The 14,575-nt window shown below is 35.6% G+C and overlaps 1 protein-coding gene and 1 pseudogene across 11 annotated transcripts in view; one reads left to right on the top strand and one right to left on the bottom strand.

Annotated features, from left to right (window-relative positions):
* Nucleotides 1–14,575, bottom strand: part of DOP1A (DOP1 leucine zipper like protein A) — a 132,715-nt gene that overhangs the window by 65,670 nt on the left and 52,470 nt on the right. For all 11 annotated transcript variants that reach the window (XM_065911713.1, XM_065911712.1, XM_065911714.1 and 8 more), the window contains exons 4-6: nucleotides 11,044–11,214; nucleotides 7,525–7,714; nucleotides 3,340–3,438 (exon numbers count right to left, since the gene is read on the bottom strand). In XM_065911713.1, the coding sequence (XP_065767785.1) occupies nucleotides 3,340–3,438; nucleotides 7,525–7,714; nucleotides 11,044–11,214 (460 nt within the window). The remainder of the gene's footprint in view (nucleotides 1–3,339; nucleotides 3,439–7,524; nucleotides 7,715–11,043; nucleotides 11,215–14,575) is intronic.
* LOC136150819 (acyl-protein thioesterase 1-like) lies at nucleotides 12,308–14,254 on the top strand (annotated as a pseudogene).

The raw sequence follows: 14,575 nt of genomic DNA, 5'->3' as shown, positions 1-14,575 counted from the left end.
AATCATATTGAAGTGAACTGACTTGAGAGCTTCCAATACCAAACAAACTTACTGATGAGATCAGTGGTCATGCTAGTAGATGTGATCATTTATTGCTGTGTTAGCACCTGGTGGTTTAGTCACTAAGTCGTGTCCAACTTTTATGACCCCAAGGACTGTAGCCCGCCAGGCTCCTCTGTCTACAGGATTTTCCAAGCATGAATACTGGAGTGGGTTACCATTTCCTTTTCCAGGGGATCTTCCCAATCCAGGGATTGAACCTGGGTCTCCTGCACTGCAGGCAGATTTTTTACCAACTGAGCTGCCAGGGAAGCCCAAGTGTGAGAACTTGGGAGACATAAAAAGTTCAATAAAACAACACTTTCCAAACAGCCATCTGTGATGTTACAAAAGCATGTATGGTACGAGATCCACTCAAAGTGTAAGACCAGTGGATTTTAATCAAACAGACTAGGAAAAGTTCACTGATATGGTTTTTGACTTCATATTACAACTAGTTTTTTTTAAAAAACTATAACTTGTCAAGTTTTGGAAAGCACCAAAGAAGGATATACTATTTTAACAAAAAAAAGACTATTGAAGTACTCTCCTTTTCCAACTAGTATTTGTATGAGATCAAACTTAATTCAGATACTTTAATCAAAAAAAACACCACAACAGAGTGAATGTCAAAGTGGGTACCAGCATTCTGTTTTCTGTTAGACCAGACACTAAAGAGATTTACAAAAACATAAACAGTGCTAATGTACTAATTTTTTAATGTGTTCTAAGATACTTTAATACCATTTGTTCTAATGTGATAGCTTTGTTATTATTTTTAAGTGAATTTAAATTTTGAATTTAAATATTTAATATTTAAATAAATATTTTAAATTTATCAGTTTTAATTTCTAATATGATAAACATAGATAGATCTATGCTATATAAGCAAAAGAATTTTTAGGATTCTCAATATTTTTAAAGAGTGTAAGGGGCCATGAAAACAAAGAATTGCTGATCTATTTAACCTCAGATATATACATTATAGATATTGTCAGAAGATCCTGAAAAGTAATAGCAATGTCTTCCAATCTTATTTTGAGAGGAACATGCTTGAGAAAGAAGTCACTTCTTGGTTACTACTGATATCACCACATATTGCTAACATGGAAAAAAAAATCTGCTACAATCTCAACTAAAGGTGTAACTTCTAGAGATTAGGGTCATGCTAAGTCACTTCAGCTGCGTCTGACTCTTCGCAACCTATGGACCGTAGCATACCAGGCTTCTCTGTCCATGGAATTCTCCAAGCAAGAGTGCTGGAGTGGGTAGCCTGCCCTCCTCTAGGGGATCTTCCCAACACAGGGATTGATTCCACCTCTCTTACATCTCCTGCACTAGCAAGCAGGTTCTTTACTGCTAGAGCGACCTGGGAACTTTCATTAAAAAAAAAATAAGAAGAGTCTAACAAACTTGGCAAGTGCTAACACCCCTAAGAGCACTCTTTTTGGGATAAGGTAATGAAGGCTCTCTTCAATTACAAGTACAATTGATACTGGTTATGAGTTTATTATAGGCAAGACATGGAAAGGAGGGAATCGGGGAAGAAAGGTTACTTTGTCATGATCCTTTGATCCTTTTTCTCAGGATATGGGGGAGAGAGAATTGGGTCTGGGTAGAGTATGTACTGTTTAAGAAACATAGTTAACATAGCTACTGTTTTCATAATACAAATTATACAGAAGGAAGCCAGGAGAAAATCTTGGCTGGTAGGGATACAGAAGCGGTAGAGTAAGCAAGTTCTGAGTGAACTTTTTGTTGGAAAAAGGTTGAGAAATACTACTCCACTGAGATTACATGTTCTTTTCAAGTGAACTCTACCATGACTTAATTCTTCAGGTCTTGCTCAATCATCTGTCAGTATGCTGAAGGACTAAGATTGCTGGATGTTTGGAAGGGAAGAAAGCAATGGGAATGTTTAGGAGTAAAGGTTAGTAAGTCTTTTCAACAAACGGCCAGATAATAAACATTTCAGGCTTTTGAGCCACATGTTTCTTTGTCATATTCTTCTTTGTTTTCTTTCATGAGCATTTTAAAAAGCAAAAAATCATTTTTACCTTGTGAGCAGCTTACCCACCTCTATAGTGGTAAGTTTAGACTATACTGATACGTCCCAGCAGGCATTTCAGTGAAAAGTCAGAGGCAGAACAAAGGCCCCTGGCTTAAGGATGGTAAGTCTTAAAATAGAAACTAGGGGTAGTTTATGTCTTACCCCTATAAAATACTGTTCCTACTACTAGGAGCAGTATAGGCAATAAAATGTAAAATCTACAATTATTAACAACTCAATTTCAAACTGAATAAAGTAATAAGGAAAAATTTGAGCATGGCCAATCATAATGAAAATGCATTAGTTATCTATTAACCACAGCTCTTACAAAACCCCAAATAATGGTCTTTTCTGCTAATGATGTTTGCAAAATAAACTTACTTCTCCAAGGTATAACTTCTTCATTTCTTATTACATTTGTTAGGCATGTAACAGCATCATTCTGAATAATTACACATTGGTGTTCAAACTCATTCATCAGAGTTTAGAACTCAAAAGAATTTAGATGATTTCCTCAAAAATGAGGATACTGATTCAATTAAGTTCCAGCTTCATTTATGATTTAAGTGAGCTGTTCTCATCTGTCATGAAAGCACAGGTGACTCATGAACAACAAGGAGGCTAAGGGGAACTGACAGCTAATTGAAAAAACTCAAGGATAATTTTGTTGGACCTCCACATCTGCAGCTTCACATCCCTGGATTCGAACCACCATAGACCCTGTAGCACTACAGTACTTACTACTGGACAGAATTTGTGTATAAGTGGACTCGTGAAGTTCAAACACCTGTTCAAGGTTCAACTGTACTAGAGAACGTCAGAGCAACTAGACATTTAGCTTTCAAATTATAGCCAACTCTGCTAATGGTCTGACACACATCCCCACAATCACCAAACCAAGAATAAATTACATTAAGACAAAAAATAACAGCTGGGCAGAAGGTCTCAAGAGTCTTGGCTCACTCACAGCTAGCAATGAATACAGTACCTCTTGCTTTTGACAGGTTAGAACTTTTTAAGGTATGAAATAATCTATTTCACTTGCCATATTTTTACCCAAATCAATAAATCTTATTTCCCCCCAAATTTCAGAAATTCCATTCCTTGAAAAGGAAATTTGTTTTCTATGTACTTCCTGGTTGATAAAACAAAAGACTCCAACTCAAATATAATTTTGAAAATAACTACAGATCAGGAATCTATGAATTTCCAAAGAATGCCTTATATCAAAACTGGCAGTAATGTTTTACCTGACTCATGTGGAATGGAAAACAGAAGAGTATGAGGTCCAGTGTGCTTCTCTGTACAAGTACACTTGAATCCTGCACCGAAGTACTTACTGCTTCTACCTAAAATAAGAGAGCCTTTAGTATTTACTATGCATTACCTTGGGAAATAGTTACCATGAAAATGTAACAGTGCTTCAATTTTCCCTAAAAAATAAAAGTATGTTTTCAAAGTTGTTTTCTTTTTTAACCACTAATTATACATACTGACATTGCTTTGGATAGGTAAGCATATTATAATAGTTCAAAATTAACAATAACTAAAGAGTATACAGCCAAAAAGTTCTCTCCCATCTCTGTTTTCAATTACCCAGTTTTCTTTGTGCAAGCAATCAAGACTACCAGTGAATATTTTCTGCAAATATAATAAAAATCATGCATGCATTTATCATAAACTCTGCCTTTTTCATTTAACAGCACATTCTGAAGTGCTTTCCTTAACACCACAAAGAGTTTCATTTTTTATAGTCAGAGAAATATTTCCTTTCATAGATTAATCCTAATTTAACTAGGCTCCTAATGATGGACATTTATACTGCTTATATAATTTACTATTGTAAATTATGTTGCAATATATATATATAATGTACAAGCACACCTGTAGGACAAATCTTTCAAAGCAGAATTGCCATATTTTGGAATATATGCTGTTACAATTTAAATAATGTAATGTTTTCTCTTAAGGTTTTGCATTATTTATATTCTCACCAGCACTGTGTGACAATCTGCTTTCCTGTGTTTACCTGCACATTTTTTGTTTTTGCCAATCTAATACATGAAAAAGGGTATCTTGATACAGTTTAAATTCTTGCTTCTCTTATTATAACAATGTTGAGAACTTTTTTGCATATCTTTGAATTATTTTTATTTCCTTAGGTTAAGTTTCTATTCAAATCCATTGTTCTACTTGATTGTTAACATTTACTTATTAATATGTAGCTTTTTGAATAATAAGGAGGTTAGTCCTCTGTGAAGTACTGTAAATTATTTTCCAGTTATGGCACTTGTTTTTTAAAGAAAATTTTAAAAATGACTTCTTTAACACTTCCAGTAAGTTATTAAAAGATAATGTAATAATACATTTGGAAGACAGTTTGGTAGTTTCTTATAACCTTAAAAAATATATTAGAAGAATATATAGAAGTAAATCTGTTTGATCTTGGACACAATTTCTTAGATATAATCTATCAGCAACAAATGACAAAAGAGAAAATCGGTAAATTGGATATGATCAAAATTAAAATTTCTGTGCTTTAAAGGACACTATCAAGAAGGTGAGAAGACAATTCACAGAATGGGAGAAAATATTTTGAAATCATATGTATGATAAGAATTTAATATCCAAAATGCATAGAGAACTCCCATAACACAACAATAAAAAGAAAACTGACCCAATTAAAACAATGGACAAAGGATCTGAAAAGACGTTTCTTCAAAGATTTACACATGCCCAAGAACCATAGATATGTTCAACACCATTAGTCTCCAGGGGAATGCAAATCAAAACCACAATAAGATAACACTTCACATGCATTAGGATGGCTATAATAAAAAAGACAGACAATAACAAGTATTGACAGGAATGTAGAGAAATGGGAACCTTTATATATTGCTATCTAGAATGTAAATAGGTGCAGTCACTTTGGAAAACAGTTTTCCAGTTTCTCAAAAAGAAAGAATTACCATATGACCCAGTAATCCCACTACAGGTGTAAAACCAGAAGATATGAAAACTTATGTCTACACAATAACTGACACATTAATATTCATAAAGAATTCTTTATTAATAGTTAAAAAGCAGAAGTAACACAAATGTGTTATTTCTATGCAATAGAATATTATTCAGATATTAAAAGGAATGAAGTACATGCCTCAACACAAATAAATCTCGAAAATGTTATGACAAGTGGAAGAAGTCATTCATAAAAGACTACATATTATATAATCTCATCTATATGAAATCTGCAAACTAAGCAAATCTATAGAAACAGAAAATAGATCAGTGGTTGCTAGAGACAGGAGTGAAGAGAAAATGCGATGTCATTAATGAGTATAGATGGGGTTTCTTTCTGGGCTGATGAAAATGTTCTCAAATTAGATAGTGCTGATAGTTGTACAACTTTGTGAATACACTAAAAACCACTGAATTATACAATGCAAAAGGATAAATTTCACAGCATGTGAATTACATCTCAATAAAGCTGTTATTTAACAAAGTTAAACATATTTACCATATGAACCAAGAATTCCATTCCTAGGTATTTTCTCAAGAAAAATGTCTGGATAAAGATGTGGTACATATATATAACGGAACACTACTCAGCCATAAAAAAAGAATGAAATGATGACATCTGCAGCAACATGCACTGACCCAGAGATTATCATACTAAGTGAAGCAAGTCAAAGACCAATATCATATGACACCACTTATATGCAGAATCTTTTAAAACATGACACAAAAAAATGAACTTATTTACAAAATAGAAACAGACTCACAGACTTAGAAAACAATCTTATGGTTACCAAAGAGGGGAGGGATAAATTAGGAGGTTGGGGTTAACATACACACATATTATATTTAAAATAGATAACCAACAAGGACCTATTATGTAGCACAGGGAACTCAATATTCTGTAATAACCTAAATGGGAAAAGAATTTGAAAAATAATAGATAATGTATATGTGTAACTGAATCACTTTGCTGTACATTTGAAACTAACACAATATTGTAAATCAACTATCAGACACTCAGTTGTATCTTGACTTTTAAAGTTAAAAAATAATAGTTCTAAGGGGGGAAAAAAAAGAACATATACCTGTACAAATAACTGTATGAAAATGTTTATATTATTAGTTTTATTCTTAACTGTCTCAAACTGGAAACAAAGCAAATGTTTGTTAATCACTGAATGAACAAACAAACTGTGGTACATTCATAAAATACTAGATAGCAATATAAGAGATACTGATACATATCACATATGCAAAACATGGATGACTCTCAAATGTGGTATACAAAATGAAAGACACCAGACAATGGCTAACACTGCATGATTCTACTTATGTAACACTCTGTGAAAAGCACAATCTAGAGGAATAGAAAATAGAGCAGTGCTTGCAAGGGCCTGGAGGTGTAGGGGAATGGGAGAGACTACAAGAGGACACAGAAGAACTTTTGGGGGTGACGAAAATGTTCTGTATCTTGATTTTATAGTATTGGTTGCTTGTCTGAATGTATGTGTCAAATTCATACAACTGTACACATAAGTTAATTTCAATGTACGCTAATTATACTTTAATATAACCAAAATATGTATAAAAATCTGTCAGTTCATAATCACATGGGGAGAAAGTAAAGGATGAGTAATCACAAAGTTTTTTTGGAAACTTTTCAAAAGGACCCTCTAGGGTTTTCTTGTTTTTCCATTCATTGTTCATCTTAAGAGTACACACTCTGTAGGCATAAATGGTTTCCTTCTGTTCTTAATTTTTAAATTAAAAAGTATAAGCAAGCAGTTGATGTGATTTTTTTTTCCAACTATCTTTTTTTTTTTTTTTTTTTTGCTGTTGGGCTGATATATATTTGGGGGTCCCCCCCCCTCCCCACCTCACCCACACACCACCAGGGTGAATAGGAAGAGGAGAAGAGAGGGCAGGGCCCACAGCAAAGTTTCATAATCTTGAATGCAAGGGAGGAGGAAGAGAGGAAAGGAAAGGATACTATCTTTCACTGTCTGCTTTAGTAATACCTTCTTTTGCAAAATTCCCATTCAGAATCTGGCTATTACTTGGTCTAAAATCTGTCTTTCCTATGAAGAAAGCTATGATCCAAGAGAAGGTTCACTTTAGAAAAAGAAAATGAATGTGGCTATGTAAACAATGATCTGATCAGTTAGCAACATGGTAATAAAGACCATTTATTTGCTTGAATGACAGATAATGAAGATAACATATAAATGATAATCCCTTTTCTATGAAAAAGAAAAAAACTTGAAATTTTCCAAATCAATAATATGACTATCTTGGTCTTTAAGTTCCTTGATGAAAAATATAAGCCTCAAGAAAACAAAAACATCATTTGTGGCATGATTCTCAGAATCTGGCTATAAAGAAATATTAGTTAAATGAGCAAACACGTGTAGACCTACCATTAGCTCAATATCACTGCCAATTATATAAAGCTGATCTTCCATGGAAAGCTTCCGGTTCAAATGGGCAAGAACATAGGTGATTCCAGGCAGACGCACAGCAGGACTGGTGAGAAGGCTACCCCAGAGGGCACTGTAGAAGGCTGATTGATCCACTGCAGCAGCAACCTTTTCCAGTAAAGTGTTTGTTCTGAGGTACAAAATAAAGTGCTTTAAAAAGGGAAACATTTAGCTTCACATTGCTAAGCACAAACCATTATACTCTCCCAGAATGTATGAAAGCATCCTTGATGTAGTCATATGTTCCACCCTGGACACAAGTGGGGTGGATGGGAAGAACCATACAGGTCAGAGTCAGAGGACTGGGTAAAAGTTCTGGTTCCACCATTGACTAGCTCTATAATTCAGGGAAATCACTTAGTCTTTCCTAGTCTTTTCTGAGTTCAGTATCCTCATCTGTAAAAAAGATAACAGCAAAAACACCTCCACAAGTCCCATCTACCTCAAGGAACTGTTAAACACACATATACTTTAGTTAATAGTAAGGAACCTCATAGGTTACAGTCCATGGGGTCACAAAGAGTCCGACACAACTGAGCAACTTCACTTTCACTTTTTTCATAGAAGAACATATCTTCTGTTGACTTTCTACAAAATTTTAAAGGATATTTCCTTGTCTTGGAAATCATATTACATAATTTACATATGCAAAATGCTAGGCAGGATGAAGCACAAGCTGAAATCAAGATTGCTGGGAGAAATATCAATAACTTCAGATATGCAGATGACACCACCCTTATGGCAGAAAACGAAGAGGAACTAAAGAGTCTCTTGATGAAGGTGAAAGAGGAGAGTGAAAAAGCTAGCTGAAAACTCAACAATCAAAAAACAAAGATCATGGCACCCAGTCCCATCACTTCATGACAAATAGATGCGGAAACAATGGAAACAGTGACAGACTTTATTTTCTTGGGCTCCAAAATCACTGCAGGTGGTGACTGCAGCCATGAAATTAAAAGACGCTTGCTCCTTGGAAGAAAAGCTATGACCAACCTAGACAGCATATTAAAAAGAGAGACATTCCTTTGCCGACAAAGGTCCATCTAGTCAAAGCTACGGTTTTTCCAGCAGTCATGTGTGGATGTGAGAGTTGGACCATAAAGAAAGCTGAGCACCAAAGAATTGATGCTTTTAAACTGTGGTGTTGGCGATGACTCTTGAGAGTCCCTTGAACTGCAAGGAGATCAAATCAGACAATTCTAAAGGAAATCAGTCCTGAATATTCATTGGAAGGATGGATGCTGAAGCTGAAACTCTAATACTTTGGCCACCTGATACAGAGAACTGACTCTTTGGAAAAGACCCTGATGCTGGGAAAGGCAAGAGGAGAACGGGATGACAGAGGATGAGATGGTTGGATGGCATCACTGTCGTGATGGACATGATTTTGAATACGCTCTGGGAGTTGGTGATGGACAGGGAAGTCTGGCGTGCTGCAGTTCATAGGGTTACAGAGTCGGACATGACTGAGCAACTAAACTGACTGAATTTAAACAACTTGAATGAAGTATGCTATGACAAAATATAAGATGCATTATTCAAGCTAAAGTAATACACAAGAATTGAATACACTGTTGTATAACAGATTCAGAATCAAGAGAATCTGATGAAGTTCTACTGTTTACTTGCTATGTGATTTAATACTAACACTGTAATCTCTTCTGGTCTCAACCTACTTATGCATTAAAAGAACATATTTTCACATCTTTTTGTGTTGAATAACTGGCAAAACATAATGCTATGATCTGAAAGCTTTTGTCCCTTCAATATTTATATGTTAAAACCTGATGCCCCAAAGTGGCTATATTAGAAGATGGAGGCTTTGGGCACCCTCATGAATAAGATTAATGTTCTCATGAAAGAAATTCCAACAGAGCTCCATAGCCCCTTCCAGAAGGTCAGGATACAGGTAAAAGGCGCTGGTTGTGAATCAGGCAGAAGGCATTCACCAGAACACGATCATGTTACCACCTTGACAGAATCAAGAACAGTGAGAAATAAATTTCTGAATTTATTTCTGAATTTTTGCATTTCTGAATATTTTTGAATTTCTGAAAATAAATTTCCACTCAGTCTGTTTTTTATTTTTTTACAAAAGCCAAAGGACTTTCAAGCAAAAAGGACTAAGACACATAACAAGATAAATCATACAGATACCACAGTCATAAAGATCATTATTCAATTTCCACATTAAATTAAAAAAAATTATTATTATTTATTTGATTGCATGAGGGATGTTTTAATTGCAGTACGTGGGATCTACTTCCTGGACCAGGGATCGAACCCAGGCTTCCTGAATTGGGAGCATAGCATCTTAGCCACTGGAACACCGGGAAAGTCCCCATGTTAAATTTTTAATTGCAACTAGCAGAGTTACAAAATCATATAGATTCTATGCTTCCGTTAAGAGAATAGAACAATTTAAAGCAAAACTGATTCATAAACTAAATAAAATAAGCTCACATCATGTTTCTAAAATTGTCCTGAAACGGAAATTAATTTTTTCTCAAAGTAGCTTATAAGAGAGATTCAATATTTTCAGGGTTAGATTCCCACATCATTATGGCAGCAGATGAACATACAAAAACTAGAGTAACTTGTTTAAATAAATTATATAAACATAAATCATTACGCCTACTCATAAAGAAAGTCTGGTATTTTCTATTTCTGCCATCTTAATTCCTAACTTCCTTTTTGGTAAGAGTATCAGCAACAGAGAGAGTAAAGATCCTTAATGCTATCAAGCACTGTATACCACTATTGGAACCTGGCGGGCTACAGTCCACGGGGTGGCAAAGAGTTGGACATGAATGAGCAACTTCACTTTACTTTCATTTTCATTAACTTCCAAAGAAATAATAATAAGCTCCAAACAGACCAAATCATTCTCTTTGAAGAGTTAAAATAACAAGAGTACCATGTCAATAGCTATTGAAAGAGTACTGCACCTGGTGATAGGCTATTTTTAACAATTTAAAACTTGATGGTGCACTGCCCAATTTTCCATTCTTTTTATTAATCTAAATGTTCTATCTGTTGTATTATATTTTAAATTATGAGTCACAATTTTTTAAGTGACTTACAAGTGCGAGGCGCTGGACAAAGTAATTTCAATATTACAATTACACAATGAATGGTATGCTTTTTAATAGATAAGGAAACTGAATAAAGTTCAGAAACATTGAAAAAGTTTTCCTAAGCTTACAGGGTCTGCCAAACTAGGATTTGAACCCAGTCCAGCTATCCAAGTCTATATTCTTATTACCCAGTTATATTTTCAGTGTGATACGCATATTAGATACACTACAAAAATTTTTTTGCTATAAAAATGTTCAGGTCAGGTACTAAAGTGTTTAGAATAATCAGTTTTTGTGATGTTAATACTAATGATTTAAGGATGTTTGCTGACCCATTCATGACTTTGATTACTTAGCTGCAGCAATAACAATAGCATCTTACCTCTCATAGTACTCTGATCCTTCTTCTAAGCCAGGAAGAATACCAGTTAGCAATCCTTGTAGACCAGGCTTCAGTGTTTTACCCAAAGGCAGATAATAAATCTCATACAAACTCAACAATGTTGGTTTCACTGACATTGCAGCATTTGCAAGGAGAGGAAAGAGTCCAGAACTGTTTTAAAAAATAAAAACAAAAGTGAGAGACAAAATACCTACAAAATATTAATTCATATATACCAACATGTGTGTATAAATCTTTTAAAAATGAAATAGTAAGTTATACTGCTTAGCTTAAAATCATATCTATCCTGTATAGTGATGACTTCTATATCCATTAAACAAACCTAGATCTCTCATCTGAGCTTCATACTCATAAACCCAAAGGTCACCTAGCTGTTTCATAAGACCTTCAAATTCCACAATTTGTAAATAGAACTCCCTCTCTTTCCCTTCCCCAAAACCTAATCCTTCCCCTGTAATTTCCATTTCAAAATATGGCAGCAGAAACCATCTGTTTGACCAAAAACTATACATCTCAGAGTGATCCTTGACCCTTAAAAAAATAAAAAACTTAAACTGGAATCAGTCATCAAGTTTTCTCTCCAAGCCATTCTCCTAGATATTTTTTTGTAAATATAATAAATTCTCTCCATTTCCACCAGATAGTTCCTTAGAAGAGACCACCAAGATATCTCAATCATGTCTTACCAAACATCGTATTTTAATCATTGAACTATCCAGTACTGCTTCAGTATTGCGCTGAAGCAGCTGTTCTCAATAAAACCCTTCATTGGTTTCCTGCTGGTTATTGTCTTACTACTAACTGTGGCTTTAACATTTTGTTACTACATACCTCTGTACAGCCCATGCATGCTCACCAATATCACTCCTGCACCCTCTGCTCCAGCTACATTGAACAATTCCTCTCAAGTTCACTTCAAAACTTTCCACACTCTCTTCAGCGCCCAGGCCTTCACACATGCTATGCTGAAAGGCACAGTCCCTGATCCCTCACTTTCTCCTCATTGTCTGCCTGATTCCTAGACTTTCAGGAATAGGCTTAAGCTGTTTCCCTGAGACTATCTCCTAATTAGACTAGGTTAGGCTCCTTATTAAACGTTCACATAGTACCCAATACTTACTTGTTTCTAATAAGTAACTTTGCTTTACTAACAATAAGTAAATCTATTGCTGTGATAATAATAAGTAATGCTATTCCTTGCAGCAAAAGGAACCATCAACAAAGTGAAGAGACAACCTATAGAATGGGAAAAAATATTTGCAAACCATATATCTGATAAGCGGTTAATATCCAAAACATGTAAAGAACTTGTACAACTCAATAGCAAATAATAATAATAATCTAAGGACAAAATGACCTGAATAGACATTTCTCCAAAGAAGATACGTGGTCAACAGGTACAAGAAAGGATGCTTAACATCACCAGTATCAGGGAAATGCAAATTAAAACACCATGAGATCGCATCTCATGCCTGTTGGAAGGAACATCATCAAAAAGACAAGAGGTAACAAATGCTGGTGAGGCTGTAGAGACAAGGGAACCCTTGTGCACTGCTGGAGGGATTCCGAACCGGTACAGCCACTATGGAAAACAGTATGGAGGTCCTCAAAACACTAAAAATTCCACTTCTGGGACTACGTTCAAAGGAAACAAAAACACTTACTCAAAAAGCTATCTGAAACCCCATTTTCACAGCAGCGTTATTCATAACAGCCAAGAAATGGAAACCTAAGTGTCCACTAATGGATGAACAGATAAAGAAGCTGTGAGATATATATATATATATATATAAGAATATTATTCAGTCATAAAATGAGGAACTCCTACTATTTACAACCTCATGGATGGACCTTTAAGGTATTATACTGAGACAAGTCAGAAAGAAAAAGACTAATACTGTATGATCTCACTTGCAGGTACAATCTTAACTAACTAACCAAAAAAAGACAAAAATAAAACCCACACTCACAGAAAAAGAGACCTCAAATTTGTGGTTACGAGAGGTAATGCTTAGGGACAGAGGGGTGTTAGAGGAAGGCGGTTAAAAGGTACCAACTTCCAGTTATAATTGAGTACTATGGATATAATGTAAAACATAATGACTATAGTTAACATTGCTGCATGACATACAGGAAAGTTCTAAGAGTAAACCCTAAGACTACTTTAAGGAGAAAAATTTTCCCCATTATTCTTTTCTTCCTTCTTTCTGTTGTATCTAAAATATTCTTTTCTTCCTTCTTTCTGTTGTATCTAAATGAGATGATGATGTTCGCTGAAACTATTGTAACCATTTCACAATATATGTAAATCAAACCATCTTTCTGTATACCTTAAAATTATACAGTGATGTATGTCAATTGTTTATCAGTAAAACTGGGGGAGAAAGACTAATTCTGATAGGTAACTCTGTACTATCAGAAAGCAAGAGGCCCTTTGGCCTGGCTGGATGCCCACTCTGCCTTTTGCTTCAGGTGCGTGATAAGTGGAACTGGTATATAGGGCAATAATATATCGGCCCTGCTGCCTGCCATTATGTCTGCTGCCCAGAAGGCCACTGCTGCGGTGATCTTCCTTTGTGGACTGGGAGACACAGGGCATGGATGGGCAGAAGCCTTTACCAGGATCAGAAGTGCCCACATCAAATACAACTGCCCGCATGCGCTAGCTATGCCTGTAACATTACATATGAACATGGTCATGCCTTCTTGGTTTGACATTACTGGGCTTTCACTGGATTCACTGGAGGATGAAACTGGAATTAAGCAGCAGCAGGAAATGCAAAAGCTTTGACAGAGCAAGAGATGAAGAATAGCATTCCACAAGAGATGAAGAACAGCAATGCTTCTAACAGAGTGATTTTGGGAGGATTTTCTCAGGGAGGTGCTTTACTGCGGTACATGGCTCTGACCACACAGCAGAAGCCGGCTGGTGTCACTGCTCTGGGGTTCCTTTCCACAGGGCCCGATCAGTGGTCTGAGGAGAGACATTTCTATTCTTCAGTGCCATGGAGATCTGGACCCTTCAGTACCCCTAATGTCTGGTGCTCTTACTGCTGAAAAACTAAAACCATTGGTAAATCCAGCCAATGTAACCTTCAAAACCTATGGAGGCATGAGGCACAGGTCACGTCAACAGGAGATGATGGACATCATGCAGTTCGTCAGGCAACTCCTACCTCCCGTTGACTGACACCACTGTGAGGCCTTGTGTAGAAGTGCATACCAGCATCGTCTATTAGAAGACACACTCCTGCCTGTGCACAACCTTGAAACCTCTAATGTCTGCAGTGTTAAAATGTTTTGCAAATACACATCAATGACACAGGCTAAATAAATTCTCCTCATGGGAAATGCAAGATCTTTGAAGTTTCTATATACGTATTTGTATATGATATAATCCAGGATACATTAGTATTAAACTAGCAGTATACGCTAGTATTGAATATACTAGTATTAAAATAGAGAGAGAAGCAGCCAGCTTCTTTCTCCCAAATGTAATTCAGAAAAATAA

This window comes from Muntiacus reevesi, chromosome 19 (assembly GCF_963930625.1).
Source record: "Muntiacus reevesi chromosome 19, mMunRee1.1, whole genome shotgun sequence".
NCBI classification, from domain to species: Eukaryota; Metazoa; Chordata; class Mammalia; order Artiodactyla; family Cervidae; genus Muntiacus; species Muntiacus reevesi.
Note: the sequence above shows the minus strand (reverse complement) of the source record. Positions and strands in the feature narration are given on the sequence as shown.